The sequence below is a fragment of the Eptatretus burgeri genome, chromosome 18, assembly GCF_056783735.1.
Source record: "Eptatretus burgeri isolate ZD-2024b chromosome 18, Ebu_testis_v1, whole genome shotgun sequence".
Lineage (NCBI taxonomy): Eukaryota > Metazoa > Chordata > Myxini > Myxiniformes > Myxinidae > Eptatretus > Eptatretus burgeri.
The window spans coordinates 8740020-8763175 of NC_140978.1; the positions used below are offsets into that span (position 1 = coordinate 8740020).

Sequence of the window (23156 nt, forward strand, 5' to 3'; positions counted from 1 at the left end):
ACTTAAAGTCACGTGACTGGAACGAGCTTTGCGATATCTGTTACCAGTCAGGAGAGAAACGTTGCTGCCAAATTTCAGCCGGATCGGCCCAGCAGTTTGGCTGTAAAAGTCGAAATAGGAGATGGATGGACGGACGGTGCGCGGTAACAATACCTTATCTGGAATTTAAATTCCAGATAAGCTTGTAATGCAGACTCAGCCTGTATCTTCCACCACTCCTCCACTTCCACAGCATGTTCCAGGTGTGAACGCTCAGGGAAGCTGCCTCTTGGGTTTGAGCGGTATCAGCCCCACAACTCAACAATGATTTTAGGTGTGAACGAGATATTTGAGACGTGTCTGTGTTTAGCATTTGCTATCTAGTATAGGTTGATATCGGCACTCGTATATGTATTGCCATAAAATGAAAAAACACATGAATTCACACTTTATAACAATGATTTATACAAACAAGCTCAAATGAGCTAAGATCCTCGTCCTCTTAATGATGACATCAGAAAAACGAATATGACGTCATTGTGATGTATCAGGTTTGCGATAAATTATCTATGCTTATGCCCGGCTTGATTCCCGCAAACAAAATTCAACCAGCTTGCCGAGTTTCGGAGATAATGGTATAGGCGATTTCCATTATCGGCGATATTATGACGTCAACTTTTTTCTCGGAAGAATTTCCAAAATCGGAGATGGTTACTGCCTGCGCGTGGGCTTTCTGCATATACATGGCAAGTTTCACGAAGATCCGATGAAAACTGGGTTGTGAAACAAAGAATGTCAAAAAATAGGAATGACGTCATAATTGATGTGACGTCATTGTGATGCATCATATGTGCGGTTATTCATCTCTACTAATGCCCTGTTCGATTCCCGCAAACAGAATTCAAAAAGCTTGCCCAGTTTCAGAGATAATTTTTCAGGCGATTTCCATTAGCGGAGATATTTTGACGTCATAACTTTTTTCTAGAAGGAATTGTCTAAATCGGAGATGGTTTCTGTCTGCGCAGGGTATTTTTACATATATATGCCAAGTTTCAGGAAGTTTCGATAAAAACTGTAGGCTGTGAAACAAAAAAGTCCACAAGAAGAACAACGTGAGTAAGACTTAGAGATCCTCCACGAGGATCTAAAAACAACTTTTTATTTCGATTTCAGGTTTGGTCTATAATGAATATCGTCAGAATTTGGACAAATGATCGATAACTATGTAGAGATGCAACATTATGTAATCTGTATAGAGGTAAATGATGCAGTGTATACATTTCATGCAGCGTTAATTATTATCATTCGGTGTATTTAGTATGCAGAAATAATTTATTGCAAGTTTTATAAGTCTTGCCAGAAATAGCAAATAAACTTTTAAATACTGTACATTTCTACGACTGTTCTATTCTCAATATTTTTACATTTTCTGAAATCCATCATTTTCATAATGCAAGAAACAATTATATGATATACTTACCTCCGCCACCGAAGGAGGACGGAGGTTATGTTTTCACCCTTGTCTGTTTGTTTGTCTGTTTGTCTGTGAGCAGGAGATCTCAAAAAGTTGTGGACGGATTCTGACGAAACTTGGTGGATGGGTTAGGTGTATGACAAGGAAGAATTAATTAGATTTTGCTGAAGATCTGCATTGGAGAATTTAAATGTTTTTTTTTTTTTAAAAAGTGATTCTTCACCATTGAGAGGTGGAGCTAAAAATGATGCACAGCATGATATTTCAAAACGTGGACGAGTTTTGACAAAGCTAGGTGGATGAGTTGGTTCGGTGACAAGAACAAGCGGATGAGATTTTGGTTCAGGTCTGGATCCACATCCGGCCTTTCGGTTGGATACAAACCGTGACCTGTTCAGCCTGGCGGAGGTATGTGTGCTTCTGAGTGCCATTCTAGTTCATGTTAAGGCTCATTGATCAGTAATTTATAATAATACAATTCTTTCAAGCGAACATGATACACATTCAGGACATTTTCAACAATAGTTTATGTACAAAATATAGTTAAAGATGTTCATTTCATTACCAGATGACAATATTTACAACAATTTTATACGTATGTACACATAGCAAAGCCAATTGCAATAATGAAAACAAGCATCTGGTGACGAGTGCAAGACTCTTGCCGGGCAGAAACGAGAAGATTGGATTAGCAACAGGACATCAACACTTTTCAATGCACCATGTTTCGGTTCAACTTGAATTATATACTGATCCTTGTTACATATTTGGTTTTGCAAGCGGGAACATTGTGACATTATGAAGTACGTTTCTACTACATCGCACATGAATTTGTCTACCTCCGTTATTTAAAATGCACCGGAGGTTGATATAGTGTTGCAAAGACCTTTTCAGCAGGGAATGTCCAAATTCGTCTCATTGAGAAGGTACTTGCGTCGATAGAAGAACATTGCTGCTGGAATGAACAATGTTCACACCGTTGTTTAAAGGAGTGAGACCTGAAGTGATAGTAGCAGGAGAAGCTGCAGAGATGGTTCCCTGTTGCTGCAATTTCTTGTTGACCTTTCTCTCTTTAGCTCTTCGATTCTGGAACCATATTTTCACCTAGGATCAGAGAGGCATGTGCACATGTGATGTTAGTAACTGCTGAAGCTTCTGGAAGTTGTGTGTAAATCTCACATAGAGTCATTATTTCATATCAATAAATTGAGGGTGAGGGAAGTATTAATTATTTTTTCTTCTTCTCCTCCTTTTCCCTTTATAAGGGGTGAGGTCTGATGACACCAAGCTATTGCCCTGCCTTGACCACAATACTCCTCCACTTCCCTCTGTCCTTAGCAAACTCTTTCTCCCCTCCAACCCACCTTACTGTTATCCCTCCTCACACATTCCTCCCATCTCAACCATGGTCTACCTCTTTTCCTCCTACCCCGCTCCCTCAACCTATCCACTCTTTTTGCCATTCTCTTATCCCCTATCCGCACCAAGTGTCCAGCCCATCTCAGCTGGCATTTCACCAATTTCCTCGTCAAGCTCATCTGCACACCAATCTCCTCCCTCAATTAAATGGCAGAGAAAATAATATTCATAACGAGCAATGTGGCAGTGGGGAAGATGTGCCAGACATGGTCAGCAAAGTAAAAGATTATTTAAATAATTGTGCTAAATGATATAAAATTAAAGTAAGCTGTAATATATAGCTCCATCTGCTGCAGGAGAGATGGGTGGTGGAGTGTGATGCCCACCCTGGAGCCTGACTGCGTCATGCCCTCTTTAGCTGCATGGCTTTGCCTTCTGATAACCATGTGGGCTCTGTCGATGCATAGTTGCAGTGTAAATTTGCTGCTGCATTGCATTTTATGCATCACTGCCCCAAGCACACCCTGTTTGAAGGACCACAAGTCAGTCCATGACATTGTCCATTGGACCACAGTTGGTCTGGTCAATAGACTTCATCTAGTGGTGTGGCCTGTTGTTGAATGCCAAACACGAACTCTTACATGGCCCCCTCGATAATCCAGCAAACTCTAGCAATGTGGTCACCATGATAAATGGGCTGGCAGGATGGCCTCGAGGTATGCATACTCACCTCGAAGCTGTCTGGCATGGGACCGAATCTCGACCCAGCTATAAACTGTCATCTTGGTGTTTCACAGGCAGGGGGATTCATCAATGCGTGTGTGCCATCTCTCGGATGGATGTTAAATGGCTGTCCCATCTGTTGGCATTAGTTGGTGGACGTTAAAGATCCTACGGTATCCTTCACGAAAAGAGTCGGTGAGCTATCGCCGGCACCCTGAACAAATTACAAATTCCTGCCCTAACCTACAGAGGGCATTCCATCAGTGGCACAGATACTACCCCGTAATCTTGCGCTGTGTACGAGGGAAGAAGAAGACCATGATAAACAATGATGAGTGTGTGGAGAACATGCAGTTTTTGTCCACTTTCTTAACTGTCGATGTAATTCACGAGAGACTGTCATGCATTGCCCCATTTCTCTCTGATTTGAAAATATGCCTTCACATTAAATTATGCAAATATTCTGAATGTTCCACAATAGGATAGTAAAACTCGATATGATTAACTTGACAGACACTATAATGTTTCAAAAACCAGTTTCTTCAAAACACAGCAAGAATAAAATATTAGTAATTAAAAGAACACCCCATTTCCATACCATGCATGCGCACGCACACACACACACACACACACACACGCACACGCACACACACACACACGTATTCTTACAATGAACTCAAACAATATTCCTTTATAATATGCAAGGCTATATAAATATGCCGAATAAGACTCTTAGTGACCAATCGTGATGATCAAAATCCTTACACCCATTCACCTTTCCTCATCCAACCTTGTTACTTGCGGGTGACTGTTTCCTTCTTCTTTCCTTGTTTGTTCTTCCCGTTGCAGATCACGCCCACGGGTTTCTTCGCTATCCTACTGTCGGTTCAAACCCTCGGTCACCTTTCTCCTCCTTCCATAGATTGCTATTTTCGATACATAAATTTTGGGAATCCAAAGTATATATTTGGTTGATGTTGAAAGTTGTTTGTCTGGTTTAATCAGACTCTGTTCTAATAATTATTCCACTCTACAGGGTGCCATCTATGCTGCATGGTGTAAAACTGCATTTGAATTGGGGTTTGTATTTTAAAGATGGAATTCCCACCTGTATCTATTCTTCGCTAATGATGTAGAAACACCGGAAATGTTCTGTGCAGTGCTATAAGATGCACTGCATGAAGGTAGAAGATTCATTCTGTTTACAATGGCATTTTAAACACAGTATTGCACAAAATGTTCAGAAATAGCATGGTGGTTCATGGTTCGAGTGGAGAAGACTGGTTTTTATTTAAATCCAGAAAGTCAATTTTTCTGTGGGATTTAAAGTAGATGGTAGCAAAACTCTCTTCGTAACACAGTGTGTGAACAGAGATTAATGAAAGTCGTATTTACCACAAACGGATATACCCCTCAAGGATGTTTAAATAGTGTTTGATTTGAAATGATTGGAGGGCCATAGAACAATAACAATCCTCTGATGGTTGGGCTTAAGGCTATGATGTCATCTAGCATGGCGAACACTTTGAGAAAAGTCTACTTCAATGGAGGAATTGGATGCAATTCAGATGCCGCAAGCAGAATTGTCAACGATTGTTAATTATGATAAAGTTTGTTAATGATGCTGAGGTGGTCAGAGAGAACATAGAAACCCACACACTCTTTTATATACATACGAGTAGGGGTACCCAGCATTGCCCGGTGCTGTTCTAATCCTGGCGGCATTTTGAAGAAATCAAATTTTTTTTTAATATTTTTATGGGGTCTTAAAACACTTCCATGAAGGAATGGGGTTGGGGATCATTTAATATTACCTTTCACATAGCTATAAAGGTTTAGGCACTACAGAGAGATTAAAAAAACCCCCAAAAATCCAACTTATCATTTCAAAATTTTCAAAAAGTTATTTTTGCATAAAACACTCCTCGGCACTCACTGATGAACCACTGAAAGTTTGAAGATTTCTTGGGCCATCTCTGAGAAAAATGGTGACATACACACACACACACACACACAAAGACACAAATGTCTCTCTTGTAGTATAGACGAGCACATTACCCATTGGGTGATTGTGTTACCCCTACAGTAACACACACACAAGCCCTCAACCCCCCCTAACCCCCCCCACCAAAAGTCTTCCCCCCAACCCCAAATCCTCACCCTTCCCCTCCCAACACTAAGGCACCAATCCCATCCCGCACTCAAGCCCTCAACCCCCCCCCACCCCCACCAAAAGTCCTCACACCCTCCCCAAAGCCTCAACCTTCCCTTCCAAAGCTGTACCATCTTTACTCTCACCCTCCTTCCACTCATAACAGCAAACGGGCATTCCCACGTCGGAACAGCGGAATATTTAACGCTTTCTGCTCCCCTATCGTGCTATCACTGACTTCACAGAAACCTGTCACAGTCACCTGTTCAACTCAAAATTTCAAAAGAAAAAAAAAATCAGAAATAACAGCAACGACCCGTGGACCTCCGCAGGAAAAGCGCTGCTTGAGAGGAGTTCGAAAGGGTTATAAAGGGTAATTCTGAAGGATAAATTCAAAAGGTCCAAAGGGTTCCAAGATTGGCAGCCAAAGTATAGAAATTGTGGGTGGTGCTTTAAAAGTATGGATATAGAAGAAGATGGCAGTTTTTATATCCAGACGAATCTGACTCGAAATGGCAATGTTTTCACGTTATTTTTTTAATTGGCAGTTTTTATATCCTGCTGAAATTGATTATAGACAGGCCAATTTGTGCCTATCTATTGATTTCATATGTATGGGGTGAAGGGACACTGTATACACGAATGAATCCGAATCATTGCACGAGATTAAATTGTTAATTTTTGCTTTTTCCCAATTTTTTTTCTTCGGGCAATCTCATAACACGTTTCGAAGACTCCCGTAAAATAAGACATAATTATGGAATGCGTATGTTCAAACCGAGAGAGGGAGCGAGCGGTTTGAGGTCATATTCCATGGTTATAGTTCTGTGATGATTTCACCCAGAGCCTTGTTCATGATGGGATTGCCTAACAATATGTATCGTATATTCACACAAGATTCAGTGAATGATTTGGCCCCTTGGTTGCATCATTACTCACGCATGGCTGAGCTGCTGATAGGAATTTAGAATTTTATCAGGGTGCCAGCAATAACTCGCCTGCTCTTCAGGAAAGACAATGTTGATCTTTTATGTTCAATAACTGATGCAAGCAAATAGGACACCCGGCTTCGTACCAATCCAAGGAATGGCACCCATTGTGATGCAATGGCCTGCCTGCGAAACACTAACTCGGTCAATTTATAATTGGGCCAGGAATCGATCAACCCAAGCTGTACAGATCCTGGACAGGTCCCTCCTCTGACACAGGTTACCCTGAATGGTTATTACCCCCAGTACACTGGTACTCATTTCAGTGACCTCAGAAGGATGACAGGCTGAGTCAACCCCACCTGGTGTTAATTCAACATCCGACAAGGGCTCAAGCTAAGGATCCTCAGGTCTCAAGCCAGCCACCTGAACCACTAAGCCAACACCAGGCTTCCATCGATCATGTATGTAAAAAGAAAAAGCTACCACTCTCGCTGTTCTCCGAAAGCCCTCTTATGAGGGCTTATAGTCAGGGCAAAAGGGCAAAAGCCCCCTTATAGTCAGGCTTTCATCCTATCACTTCATCAAAATTGCTCTCACAAAGGTTACCAATCATTTCCTCATTGACAAAACTCAGCATTGCTAATCCATACCCATCCTGGCCTGGATATGTCTGCCATCCTTTATGGATTGCCCCCTTTTATTTCGTACTTTTCATTGCTTAGGATGTCAGAATTTGTTTTGTATTTCTTGGTATTCTTCATACCTTCACTACTCTTCCTTCACTGTCACAGTCAACAACACCTCATCTCAATCTGTACTGTACTGTACCCCTGTATGTGTCCCTATCTTATCGTAATCTGTACCTGTATATCCTGTATCACCAAAGATACTGTTCTTAGGCCTTTGCTTTTTTCCATCTATACCCACTCTTGGTGACCTCATCCACCTCCAAGGTTAGGTTTTTCTTATCACTTGTACGCTAATACCACCTCTATCTCTCTACCCTCGATATATCTGGAAATTCAGCCTACAATCAGCAATTGTCTCTCAAATATCTGCTTCGACATCTCGCCACCAATTGAAACTGACCATGGACAAGACCCTCATCTTTTCTCGGATTTCCACCCTCCTTTCTTTCTTTCTTTCACTTGACAACACCTCTGTATTCGCATGGTCTCAGGTGTGCTAATCTCAATCACACACCTGTGGCTTCTGTTACTGCAGTAACTATCTCCTCACTGGCCTCCCCTTTTCCTATCTTTCCATCAGTCACGACAAAACACAAGTGCTACACTCATATCTTGAAGCTCCCTGTTTCACTTGCACCTCACTGCCACTTCATCCTGACACTACACTGGCGACCATCTTTTGGATAACACTTCAAAATAATTAATCTCACATTTAGAGCCCGTTACTCTATTTCCTCATCATCTCTATCTTTCATATTGTTTATTTTTTGCTCCTTCCGTCCTCTTCGTTCATCGAACAGTTCGTCGCACCTATCATGTTTCACTTCCCTCTGCAGATGCTAAAGCTCCACCTTCTTCATGATATAAATTTCCTTCCTGCGACACAGCAAGGATGCTTTTGGGGCATTCCATTATACAGGCCCTTGAAGAAGATTGAAAAATCCAGAATGGTCCCATTTAATGTATGGTTGAAGGATAACTGGCCTTGCCATGCTCACTAAAATATGTGGGGCATTCAAAATATTCTACGACTGAGTAACTCCCAATCATCCAAGAAGCATCAAGAAAGTATATTAAAACAAAGAATACATTTAGATGTTTTATTTACAATTGTGAAATGAAAATTTAAAAGGTTAGTGTGTCCTGGAATAGTGTGGGTATCTAGTTCATGTAGCATTTTGAGGGGAGGAGGGGATGGAGGTCAAACTGTTGACAGAGGATTGGGTGCTCATGACAAGCTCTGAATGTGTCTGTGTCCTAAGAACCAATCCTGAACAGGTCACCACTCTGTCACAGAGGGAGGAAATTTACACCCTAATCGGTATTCATGGGAATTGAAGCCACGGTGAGGGCAATTACAATGCGGTTTTGCAACAAGGTTTTACCCCCTCCACCACCAAGCTTCTCCACCTAAAGTTCTTAAAGAAAATGTATAATCGGTATAATAAGCTGGATCCCTACTTTTAATTGTAGCTTCTGGGAATACAAGTCATGGGACCTCATCCATTACAAAAAATTGGCAATTTGAAATTAAATTATATGTTTATTGACTTATAATTGTTGACAAAAACCCAAGACAAGAAATACCACCTTGCATTTCAAATTTCTGTTCAATTGTCCAGTTCAATTGCTTGTCTTTTTAATTCACTCAACACCTTATTGATGTTTTCACCGTTGGTTATAATCAAGTCTGAATCTTATTGGAGAGCCTGGCAAATGACTGCTTTGAGTAAACAATTTCACAAGTTACAAGCAATTCTTCAACCTTCTTGTGATTCTCTTGCTCGCTTGGAATATGAAAGAGCTTTCATGAAATGAAGCACACGTTAACTCCACTTGGGTAAAAACTCATCAGCCCACCTGGCGTTCAGATAGGGAGAGGTGAGTGGCCAGCTCCGACTTGCGCCGAATCGTAATGAACCGATTCGCTTGAAACTCTTTCTCCAGTTCCAAGCGCTGATAGTCCGAATACACGACTCGGTACTTGTCTTTTGTTCGTGTTTTACCTGGGAATTACAAAAACAAATACAGAAATGGAACAGTTGATAGGACAGGAATTTTTGTCATCCTATTTCAGCTGCGCTATTTTAAATGCTGTATGTCGTGATGCCGGATGAGTGTTTTTAAAATGATAAACAGCATAAATAGGAGGGTGCAGGTAAATGTACTAAAACATTTGCATCTGTAGATATACAAAAATGTTTGGACCCGATTGCTAACAGACACCAGGTGTGAGTAGTGAGGAAGGGGTGAGAGGTGATGAGGACACACATGGTGATTACTACTTGCAGACAACATGTCAAAAAAAGTATTATTATCTTCTAACAGATGTATATAATCAGAACAACATTAAGTTATAGATGTCTTTGGAGATTACATAACAGCAAATTACTGATATTAATACAAGTTCCCCTACAAGGAACTTCAATGCAGGAGGAGACCATTAGACGCATCAAGCCTGCACAATAGTTGCCAACCTATGGCTGTTTGTTCATGTTCTATCCTTCTAAGTGCTGCGCATCAAGCAAGGAAGCAGCACGTACCACTTTTAAAGTCTTTGTTATTACTCGGCAAGGATTCAAACCGCCAACCTCTCTGACTCAGAGCAAACACTCTAACCATTACGCGACCGAGTCTGGTTGTAAATGGCCACGTTACCCAGGAATCTCTCTGGCTTTGTTTCATTTGTTTCAAGGTATTAGTCGCATTTCTTTTTTTTCCTCTCTTTAGCACACTCCGGCAACGAGTATCACATGTATGCGAGACTAGGTTTAGCAAGCAGATTATCCCAACCTTCAAGGTCATTAATGAGCTAGCTGGGGTTTTCTCTCTGTCATGGCAGCATGGCAGCTGTCCTGAAACTAACCTGACTTCCTAAAGCTTAGAATCAAAATCTCAAACTATTACTAACTTTGTCTTGATTTTAACCCACACATACATCTGGGATGCCAGTCCAGCATTCTCACCAACAAGCTACCACCAAATCCTCACCACCAGCTCATCCAGTGGTGTGGAGTGGATTGTTGAATCGAGATTGTTATTTTGATGTTAAATTGATGAGGAAGTGAGTTCCAAGTCTCTTGCGCACTTTTCCTTAGTTGCCAAAAGGTTATTGAGAAATTTTAGAGCTGTTTTAAACACATTGCATTCCATTTAATAATAAAATAATTAAAAGAGTTAAATGCCATTTAAAAGGTTAAACAAAATTAACGGTTTCAATCTAATCCATGAAAACTACATTTGTATTTCAATAACTATTAATGGTACTAATATCACAAAATTACATATAACTAGCAGAGTACCCGTCCTACGGGCTGTCTTGTTCCAAGCACGCAACACGTTCTTCTGACACATCCCATTATTTGGGCGGTATATAGGCAACTGACAGCTGCCTCAATCACTCCCAAAAATAATAAATAAATATATAAAAACGTGTTTACGTGCACGACACACAGCAAAAACACACCTACTGCTTATAATTCAAAATACTTCACTGTACTGGAAAACATGGGGACAGGAATACAGAACTGTACTGTAAAGGGTGGAAACTTGTAATACCCTCTCCCACCTAGAGATGGCACCACACAAAACTTATTTACATTGAGAATTTGCATCCCCCCCCCCCCCAAAACCACCAGGAAGGATAAAAACACCCCTATACATTAATTGGTGTTATGCTGATTGTATGTAGCAAGTACATCAAGATTGTATGTAGCATGTAATCCAGCCAGAACTGCAGAAGGAGAAGCATGACAAACAAACACACACCAGTCCATGAATTATAGTAAGGAAGTAATCCATCCATCGATTGGGACCATGTTCTGTGCAAAGCTCTGTGCAAAATTGGCTATTGGGCACAATCCTGGACAGGTCACCACTCCGACACAGGATACCAGCAAGCTGGCACTCATTTTGCCAACCTCAGAAGTATGACGGGCAGAGTCAACCCCACCTGGTATTAATTCAACAGCTGAATGGGATTTGAAATCAGGATCCTTGGATCCCAAGCCATCCCAAGCCCACCACTCTAGCCATTAAGCCAACACCAGGAATAAGGAAATAATGATGACAAAATTCTAAATATTGCACCTGTAATGCAATAAACTCGACTGTCCTTTGTTTCCAGGATTTGGAATGGTGTTTCATTTAAAAAGATTAATTTGAGGAAATGCAGAAATTTTTTACACTATACCATAATCCGGTCCAATTGAACATCTTTATAGAAGTGGTAGCACTTCCTACCATTTTCACTGCCTTTGATGTTTTCCCCAAACGACCTCAACTAAGTAACCATGATGTGGCAAGCATTAAGTTCATTCCGTAACATCACACTTTGGATTGACATTTATTTTTCAGAGCAGCTCACCTTGTGGAGATTGTTTGGAACACCCAGCCCTTTGGCCTCTGACATTCGACATTGCTTGTGACTGTTATGACTTCTTTAGCAACCCGTTATTCCCACATTCTTGAGGGGTTGGTGGGGAAGGTATTTTCCCAAGTCTATCACGAACGAGCTGGACAGGCCTGATGTTCGACTGAAGGTGACAGGATTTTGGAATTTTTTTAATTTATTCAGGATACCGCTGATAGCTCACTTACTCTTTGTGAAAGACACTGTAGGATCTTTAACGTCTGCCGGTTAATGCTAGTAGATGGGACATCAAGAGGTCAAGTCCATCCGAGGAATGGCGCAATTTGTGCCACAACACCCCATCTGCAAAACATCGATCCAATGGTTTATAGTTGTGTCGGGAATTGAATCCAGGTTAAACTGCTGGCTTGGTAATTCACATGCAGGGTGTTCCATCACAAAGTGTGCAAGCACTCGGGTGGACGTTAAGCTGGGTGTCCAGTCTGCTAGCATTAGTTGATGAGTGATAAAGATCCTACAGTGTCTTTCACCAATTGAACGAGTAATTACCGGCATCTTGAAAAAAAATGACATTCCTGCCAGAATGGACTGCAAAACCACCAACATGAGCTTTGACTTCCTTGGGAGATTGGTGGATTAACAGCATCGTAATTCTGTCAAGAGTGTGGTTCATTGATAACAAGTAAAAGAGCAATCGGAGATTGCAGACCCTCACCAGGACTTGTTTTGTGTTGTGCGTTGTGGTGTTTGTGTAGTTTTGTGTGGTGTATTTTGTGTGGCGTTTGTGTACTGGTGTGTTACGTAATTAATAAGAGACATAATTAGAACTGCCACTTTATAAATGCTGGCAGTGATGACTGGTTCAGCCATTTCAGAGGAAGATTTTTGAAGGTTTAAAAAAAAAACATCAATATGGCTGCTGAATCACGTGACCGATGACGTCATCAAAAAAATTGTGGACCGTTTTATCTTATCCCTCGATGACCCTCAAAAATTTTCATATTGATCAGATGTAGTCATTCTACATATGCAATTATGACATCATAACGAAGGCACCTATGACATCATAAAAAAAATCACACTCATTCCCCATGAGGAGTTCTTGCTACTTGCCAAGTTTCAATTTTTCCTTGATATGGATTCAGAGATACAGAGGTCAAAATTTCTTCCATTTTTCCAACATGGCTACCACGCCACGTGACCTATGACACCATAATTATCATTAAAACATTATACATGAGTAGTTGCACCAATGTTGAAAATTTTGTCTTAATCCAATAAGCGGTTGCAGAGAAAAACATGAAAGTTCTCTGCAGACAAGCAAACAAACAGACAAACAAAAAAGAAGACGTCGTGCAGAGCATGATACTTGCAAAATCCATGAAACAAATTTGACGTCAAAAAATAATTGGTGGTTGAATTCAATGATCAAATATGCAACTCCTCTTCAAATTTCAAGTGAATTGGATGAAAATTGACAATTTTATAAATTCAGCCTATGTTGACCTTATGGGTTATCTGGACCTCCAAAATATTGGTGGTTGAATTCAGTGACCCAAAATATAAATCCTCTTCAAATTTCAAGTCAATCGGATGAAAATTAAGGATTTTAGAAATTACACCTAAGTTGTTGACCTTTGGCGTATGTTGACCTTTTGACCTCAAAAACAATAGGCTTTTCTTTATGACAATTTACCATGTAGTGAAGTTTCGTGAAGATCAGTTTAAAATTGTGACCTGTAGGCGACAAAAAGATAGACAGACAAACAGACAGAAGAACAAAATCGACTGACCAATATACTTGAAAAATCTTCAATTTTGCAAATAACAAATGGACCCAAATGCAATACCCTCTACTTCTGCAAGGGTGACTAGAGAGTTCATGGAACACCTTACCCCATACAGTGTTCAGGTATATAATTCGATTGAAATAAAATAATGATTTTATAAGTCGTACAAAACAAAATCCAGAAGTTTAACACTGTTGATGCAGTGTCTTTTACACCACCTTATTTAACACGTCAAAGTACAGCAAAACTTGAGGTCTTTGGAAGCGATAAGGAGATTTGTGTTCCACAGTGTTCAAGTATATCATTAAATTGAAATAAAATGAAAGATTTTAAAGGTCTTATAAAAATAATAATTCCGGAACTTTACCGCCGTTGATGCAGTATCTTTTTCACTACCCTATCTAACATGTTACATTCGTTCTTCGCGCCTGTTTGTGGCATTTTTGACGTCCTTAAAACAGCAAGTTTCCTGTTTGGAATGATTTTGAATTTTGTTTGACTGCCAAATCGGCAGACAGAGTAAAAACATTGTATCGCTCCTCTCTACGCATGTGTAATCAGGTCGAATACACAGCCAAAGTAATGTTAAACTGCAGGGTCATTTTCTGATTCATGTTCAAAATATAACATTCAAATGAAATCAAGTGGTTCCTCGATCATAAACTGGCGTTTGTAGATGGACCGATGGACGGACGGTCAGACAGAAGTGAACCGATTGCTTAACCCCGCTTTTCACTTCACAATACGATGGTGATGAGTTCATTTATGAGCCTTGATGTCCATTAATTAAATAATAAATACATCTCCAGGAGATGAATCTGTACTTCCCACCAGACTGCAGACTCGTTTCCTAATTTTGAAATTCACACACATGTCCCACAAGGTTAGTAATGACTACCCACCCCCTCAAGCCTGGTATTGGCTTAATGGTTAAGGTGGCTGGCTTGAGATCTTAGGATCTTGAGATCTTCGTATATCTTGAGTTTTAGCCCCTGTTGGGCTGTTGAAATAACACCAGATGGGTTGACTCAAACTGTCATCCTTCTGAAGTTGGCAAAATGAATACCAGCTTACTGGTAACAGGGGCACATTGGTGACACAGCCATGCTTCCAGAAATTATGCAGCCAGCAGCCACAGGCTGCACTTGAAAGAACAACAACAACCCCATCACCATGTCCTACTTGAGTCCACATTGCAAACAGAATAATCCAAATAAAGTTTAACCACAGGTTTAATTTTTATTTTGCAAATATATAGTTTTTATAGATCATGTTGTATGATTCTCTATTATTTTGTATAATAGGGCTCTAGACTGTTTGTAAATCAAGGTACTAGCAAAAGGAGGTGTGAGGACTTCGGGGTTGGAAACTTAACTGCAATAGTACGTGCACAACCCCCATTTTCGTGTGCACGAGGGTAACCATTGCTGAATGGTTGAAAAATTGATCCTGTTCCAATAATAAATTCAGAAAACCAAGATGATGTCTCATAATTATTTGCCGTTGGCTTGTGGGCAATCAGCCATTCACATCTTTGAGATTAAATAATGTTAAATCGTTGTTGGCTTCAGTTGATGAAGTTGTTCACCTTTTTTTGTCCCACACAATTGATCAGGTACGTTACCTTTCCTGAGCTCACATTTTCTTGGGGAATTTTGAACCGACCCCCAACCCCCTACATTACCACTGTATGTCCCGTACATAATTCTTCCCCTACCTCCCATTCCGGTCTTCTTACATTCTTCTTTCAGTTTTCTTGCCCCTCTCCTACCTTTTCTCGACTGCCTTTCACATTCCTTCTCTTTCTCTCTTTATTTTTCTTCCTCTTTCTCGCTCTCTTTGTTAAAAAAAGATGTAAAAGGCCAGAACCATAGGTGGAAGCAATAATTGGAGGCCTCTAGCCATAAACACTGAAGGAAAACCTTAAAATACCTTTTCGAGGAGGATGTACATAATTATCCTCGCCAGAGGAGAGGATATTGCATTTGGGTCCGTTTGTCTGTCTGTTTGTCCGCAGAGAGCATTAGTATTTTTTTTGATTTTCTGAAATCGCTTGTCGGATTGACATCACATTTTCACCATCGGAGCAACTACTCATGTAGAATGTTGTAATGATACTTATGATGTCATAGGTCACGTGGCGTGGCAGCCACGTTGAAAAAAGGAAAAACTTTGGATCTCTGTATCTCTGAAACCGCATCAAGGCAAGAAATTGAAACTTGGCAAATGGCAAATACTCCTCATGGTATGGGGAATAAGTGTGAATTTGTTTTATGATGTCATAGGTGCCCTCCTTATGACGTCATAATTGCATATGTAGAATGCTACATCTGATCAGTATGATAATTTTTGAGGGTCATCTTGGGATAAATTAGTCTACAGAAAAACATTGATGACATCATCGACCATGTGCTTCGGCAGACATATCGATATTTTTTAAACCTTCCAAAATTCTTCTCTGAAATGGCTGAACAGATTAAGGAGAAACTTTACAGCTATGACCGACTATCCATGAGGAACAAAACAGTCCCACCTATGGTATCGTACATCACATGGATGGCAGTAATATGGCAGCCATATTGGATTTACCATAAAACATTTTTTAAATCTTCTCCAGGACGGCTGGACATATTGAGGGGAAACTTCACAAACATGTTCTGCAAGCCTTGGGGATACCAGGGTGTTCACGAATAATTGATAGGTCACATGGTCTGGCAGCCATATTAGATTGAAGAAAAATGTTGAAAAAAACGATTGTTTCTCTTGAACCACTTCATCGATTGACGTGAAACTTCACATTTATTATCGAGTAGTGATGGGGAACACATGTTTTAAATTTCAACCTGATCGGATTTGTGATCTGGCAGCCAGAATTGTTTAATTTTTGGATCTGCATTCTCTTTGATTTGTTTTTTTTTCGAATAAGGTTCACTTGGCTGTGCCTGGATTGGTTTGAGGGTAGAGGACTAGCAGCTGAAACCCGAATCCTATCCAGGTTCCAGGTGATTACTTCATCTTTGCTTTTCGCTTGTTCGGGTTCCTTCTGATAACTCCAATGCACTATTGTGCCTTCAGTATTTGTTCTTCCAATTTATTTTGATCCCATTCTGAATTCAATTGAATAACAATAAACGTCATGGGTCAGGGTCAGGTGACCGATCAAAGTGGGACGTCTTGGTACCCGGTCATCACTGTCAGCAGTTATAAAGTGGTAGTTCCAGTTGTCTGTTATTAATGATGTAACACACCAGTACACAAACACCACACAAAATACACCACAGAAAACTACACAAACACCATGAAAAACAAATCCTGGTGAGGTTCTGCAATCTCTGCTTGCTCTTTTTGTTGTTGTTGAATTGAGGTACAAGGTCATCTCTTATTTTTCCTGATACGGGTGGTAGACATACAGAGACTCTGGAACATTTCCCATTTCCCCACTCAAGTTGGTCTCTAATTAATGGTAATACTATCACAATTACGGACAGACGGACAGACATCATTGAAATCCTGCCTAACCCGAAAAAGCAAACTGCAACGGAGTCTTGTATTCCTTCACACTTTACGAATGAGAAAAAAAACAAACAAACAACAATCTTCATCTTGAGCTCTGCTTCATGCAAAATGATGAATTGTGACTTTTGAATACACTTTCAAAGTTTCATACTCCCCTTATATAATCTGCTTGAAGGACCTTTGTTGACTGCTTGCATGAACAGAATAAGTTCAGCGACCAGAGATATTATGGAAACCAAACTGACATCTTTACTACATAGTATACGAATTAATACACTCCATTGCAGATTCCCACCAGTAATTCATATGCCTACAAACGATCACATAAGATTGCGTGAAAAACGAAGGCATGACACCTCTTCATTGACCAAATCTCCTTACCTGTTGGTTTGTGCAATGCCTGTTTTTATCTCCTTGGTGGAAAAGGTACAAGAAGCAACCTTGACTGCTGGGGCAGAGTCACGACCATAAAAGATTGATTCCATTTTGATTGAAACTCTTCTGCTGAGCTGTTTGTCCAACGTCCCGTTTTTAGTTAATTATCAGGGCTTCTTCCAAAAAACAGCAGGGAGATGTAGAACAAACATCGCCGCAAACATTGTAAAGACTGCTTCAAAGAACTGTATAGATCAGTGGCCCGGTCATATACCGTGATAATAGGACTGTTTGCGCATTTGGATTTTGTACGTCTTGTATTTTGCAGTTAAATTAAGTTTCAAGTAAATTGCCAACATGATGTTTTGAGGGCTGTCTCTTATATACTAATGCATGCGCTCCTTGTCGGTAAAATGTTGGAAACAACCATGTCCGTTGGCTGGTGGGATATAGCTAAGAGGAATGCACACTCACCTTTGAGCTGTCTAGCCAGGGTTCAAACCTAAATCCGGGTGTAAACTGTAAACCTGGTGTTTTGTAGGTAGACCGAAGCATCAATTTGTGCACCTCCGTCGGAAGGACTCGTCTGCGAGCACCGTCTTTGGTGGACTTTAAAGAACCCATGGTATCTTTCACAAAGAGTTGGCGAATTTTCATTGGCACTCTCAGCAAATTACTGCCACATTCAGTCGAACATTGGGCCTGGCCACCCAGTTCATGCAAGATTTGAGTCAAAAATGTTCCCCAGTCAACCACACGTGAAGGTGAGAGATGAACTGCGGACGTTAAATTGGCAATATGAGCAGAAGCAAAATGTTTGCAGCTTCAATGGAATGTGTTGTATTCATCGATCAACCTGCAGAACATTTTTATGGCATGTTGTGGGTTTCCTGTCATTCTTGTCATATAAAAAAAGGCAACTGCAGTAATCAAATTGAATTTGTGGCTTGTAGAGTTTGTCATATGATAAACATGTTAACTACAGGCCTGTACTTGTGCTTCCTGTTACAGAGGAACAATAAACTAATTAATCTTTATATGGTCCTAATGGTGAAGACCAACATACCTCCCCACCACCATTTACTGGGTATATTTGTACATTGTCTACTATAATGTCCTTGTGTTCCACATGTGATATATGTTTCAGCTCCTCCATGATCGACGAGCCTCAACCCACATACATGCTTTGTGTCGTATCTGTGTGAATCCGTTTACACGGTACAGGGGCTATTAAAGGTTTTATGATGGGAATATATATATATATATATATATATATATATATATATATATATATATATATATATATATATATATATATATATATATATATATATACATATATATATATTTGTTTTTAACGAAAACTGTTCTTTATTAAAATGTTTTGTTTTCTGAAGTGTCTTATTCTGAAAATCTTTTGATAACATGATGGCAATCGACCTTTTTTTTTTTGGAAGTCGACGATTGGAAAATGAGAGACGAGACGCATCTAATCTCTCCATGGAGTCAATAATTACTCGCGTTGCGTGCAATTCATGACTCTTCGGTGCGTTCAAGCTTCGCTATCGTCTTTTTGTTTTCCTCTGCACTTTTGTCATAGGACCCAGGGACAAAACAAATGTATGTTCATTTGTATGTAATTGCGCATGGCAATATTGGTGGAAACACTTTGATGCTTGGTACTTCCTGGAGAAGTATACCTCATTTGGCAAACATAAACTAAAAAATAATGACATTTTTTAAATCAAAAATGAAATCCAAAAGATGAACAACTAACTGGCGATATCAGAGTGCTTTCATTCATTATAATGGGGCCAATATGCTCTTACATACGTGAACTGTGAAGGCATTACACCTCAGTCATATCAATAGATGGGAGTTATGTAGCCGGGTCTTGCATACATACGTACATAAGCAAGTACTAGTACTTTCTTAATTCAGACTTACTCTGGTCTTTCTGAACAATGTTGAACAGCGTCTTATTCTGGAAAGGCATGCAAGGATAAACAACGAAATTTGACGCACGAGGAGGCAATTTGGCTCATCATTCCTGCACTATATTTGGCTCATCACATGAATTCAATCTATCGGTTTATCGGCTTTGACTTCATTTCTCAGGGTAGGTTGGGGGAGGAGAGCACAGGCGCAAGACACAGGGATATCACCTGCAAGATATGTATATATATATATATATATATATATATATATATATATATATATATATATATATATATATATATATATATATATATATATATATAATATATATATATATATATATATATATATATATATATATATATATATATATACACATATTAAATATAAAATGTAAGCTTTGCAGGTAGACCAATCCACACCTAAAATAACATCTTTAAATATACACAATTTGGGCTGGGGTGGTGGTGAGGGGATGAATCCGGCTATGTGTTGAGGAATGAACACCCACAGCACATTCATGTTTTGACGAGACCCTCTCATAAACATTACATTCACGACAGAGGAGTACAATCACCAATCCATACCTAAATTACTTACCAGTCCCGCCACTGTCAATGTACTCCTCCAACCCCAATGCTTCTGGGAAAGTATATAATTTAAGTTTAAACCTATCTGATACTTCAGCTGCCACCACCCTTCCAGGGAAACCATTCTATGTGTTCATAACTACTCGCTGGTTGAAAGACCCTGCCTTTGCTATAGTCCTAATTCTCCTCTTCTTTACTCTCAGGCTGTGGTCCCTTGTTTTGTCAATGTCCACTCTGCTGTAAACCTCTTCTGTATTTATTTTGTCTCTGCCCATCATTGTCTTAAACATTTTTTTTCAGATGCTCATAATCACCTCCTTTGTAAAATAAAAGGCCCTGTCTTCTTCAGGCACTTTTGTAGCTTATTTTAGCAAGCACCAAAATCGATGATGTCACTGTCTGCTGAACCCTCTTGATAGCAGCCACGTCCGTCCCCATGATTTAATCTAACTCGATCAGAGCGCCGGAAGTAACTCATAAATTCTCCAGGAAAGACACCATGGGATTTTAATGTCCACCAATGAGGAATGGTGGTAGACTCTCCCTCTCTCTATCTATCGAGTGGAGCCTGTGGCTGCTGGTTGCATCATTGGTTGGGACGCGGCTATGCCGCTGATGCAGTGTCCCCCTTACCAGTACACTGGTACTCATTTTGCCGACCTCGGAAGGATGACAGGCTGAGTCAACCTCCTGGTGTATTAATTCAGTGGCCCAACGGGGCTTGAACTCAGGACCCTAGGATCCCAAGCCACCACCCTAACCACTAAGCCAACACCAGGCTTGGTCGTAGACGAGTCCTCTGGCTCAATGTCCATCCGATTGAAATTCCCCTGCATGAGAATTACCAGGGTGATGGTTAATAGCCAGATCATGATTTGCACCCAGGTTAGACAGTTTAAAGGCTGTTTCTTAGTTGTTTCAAATTGATGAAGTGGAGTTGAGTTTTTTGTTGATTGGCTGTGCTTTTCTATTAAAATGGTTAACCCCATTTACATCAATCTAATGATATATATATATATATATATATATATATATATATATATATATATATATATATATATATATATATATATATATATATATATATATATATATGTATGTATATATGTACACGAGGAGGAAAAAAAATGCTTTATTTCTCTACATCATATATCATCAGTTTCGATTTAATTTTATGACAAGCTGATGTTTGGGTAAAAACTATAAAATGAACCAATCGCAGATGGAGACAGGAACCTGATGTATCTGTTTGCGATTGCAAAGGCGTTACATGTTTACTGGTTATAGTCCAAGGTTATAGGGTTCCTGCAGATATAGAGTACAGCTCATGTTTAAAAAAAAGTCTTTTCTCTCAAGATAGCAAATTCAATATACTGTATATCACACTCGTTTGGTATAAACAAGAGTTGATCAAGAAACCCATGTCAGCCTGACTTGTAAAAGTTGATTAACAAAATAGTGAAATGGGTTTCTGCATCTTTCCTACATTCAATTTTAAATTTTTATTTGTTCTCTGAGTACCTACAATGGCCATTTTATATCACTTTTAACGTATTGACTGAGAAATCCCCTTTGTTTGATTTTTCTGCGTTTTTAGTATCGACCACAAATTTAGCATAGAACCATGGCTTCTATAAATAACGTTTCCTCGCAATTTAAACATTTGTTTGTTTATTTGTTTGTTTAGTTGAACATCTTCGACAGAAGATCATTCCACAACGGTGTGCTGAAAAATCTTTTTTTTTTTAAACTGCAGCCAGAGGTGATACTTTGGCCAATAAGCAACAACGGTTAATGCCTTTATCGACACCATGTCGAGGTTTTAACGCGATGTGGTCCGCAGAAGCTCTCACCGGTATTTGGCGATGGAGGAATCTTTTTCACCAACTCGAACGAGCTGCTCTTTAGGGACACACCAGGCAATGCTGGACCGGGGTAGGTGGGACCAAGTTGTTGTAGCATAGGTGCGGACGGCGGTGGGACGCCACTGAAATCCGGCGAAGCGTAGAACATCTGACTCGCGGCCGAGTGGAGTGACGTTGGAATGGTACCCGGAGGAGCCAAGGCGAATCCCGACCAGTCTTCCCGGGCCGGTGGGTAGTGTGAGGGCCAAGCGGCCGCTTGCAAGTGGTTTTCTGCACTGTGGAAGCCCGAAGAAAAGTCCGCGGGATGATACTGCGAAGGGACCGTGAAGTTTGGTGGAGGTCCCAAGTTTAAATTGGGAGGTCGTGAGCTTGGAAACATTGTTGGGGCTGAATTACCCTCTTTCTCAATTCTGTAGCTCATATACATGGCTCTTACAGCGACAGCATATATTCAGAGCGCATATACGAGCTGCAGAAGTCAGAAAGCCAACCTATAATTCGCATCTCCTTCTCGGTTTAACTTTAACAAGGTCTGGTCTCCACGATGAGCTACTGATAAGGTGTAATTATTAACGACCGGTTTCGAAGGTTGCGAGATGCGTTGATGCCTCAGTCTAAGTAAAGTGACGTCAAATATTGGGGGCAATAAAAACACCATGGTTGGCTTCCATGGCGGCGGACTTCACAAGACCGCAAAGCGACCTGTCCCTCAACTCACCATTCCGCACTCTGTCCCTCAGCCTGTGGCTCGAATAAAACTGTACTTTTATTACTATCAAACTCACGCCACTGAGCCGAGTAAATGCGCCGTCGTTGAAGCAGACTTTTTAATAACTCCTGAAAACAATTCCAGGCCTTGTATACGGGCTTGTAAACGATATCATAAAACATAAATGTGAAATATAACATAGCTGTATATTTGTACGTATTTACACACTTCAAACAGGCTTAGCTTACACCTTATTGGCAATTAATGATAATACTTTGTTTAGTGTACGTATAAAAGGTTATAACTCTCATGTGCTTATCTTTTATCGTTCACTACATAATGGTTATGGTTACTTGAATGACCAATAACAAGTATGTGGTTGTGCAGTCAAATATTTCAAGAAAGAAGTATTTAAAAAATGTTTTTTTTAATTATTTCATTAATGTATCACAACCTCTGATAGCTGGATCAATTTCTGGCTCATGAATATGGCGGCTTACAGAGGGATCCACTTTGTCACACATTATTAGGCACATTCTTGTTACTTAGTCCAACTCAATCGGGATAAGTCTGTTTTTGGATAATTCTCCCGGCTAACCCAGGCTTTATCGCATTTTGCTTTATTTCACTTATGTTATGTTATGGCGATCAATTATGTTATGGAGATCAATTGGCATTAGCGGGTATTCTTTT

The 23156-nt window shown here is 40.0% G+C and overlaps 1 protein-coding gene across 1 annotated transcript; it reads right to left on the reverse strand.

Annotated features, from left to right (window-relative positions):
* Nucleotides 1-1096: 1096 nt before the first annotated feature.
* LOC147008549 (homeobox protein CDX-1-like) lies at nucleotides 1097-22263 on the reverse strand. The gene is made up of 3 exons (XM_085863898.1): nucleotides 21743-22263; nucleotides 9169-9314; nucleotides 1097-2557 (listed from the first exon to the last, which is right to left on the reverse strand). The coding sequence occupies exons 1-3, from the start codon at nucleotides 22179-22181 to the stop codon at nucleotides 2369-2371; spliced, it is 774 nt and encodes a 257-aa protein (XP_085720024.1). The 5' UTR covers nucleotides 22182-22263; the 3' UTR covers nucleotides 1097-2368.
* Between the last annotated feature and the right edge of the window lie 893 nt (nucleotides 22264-23156).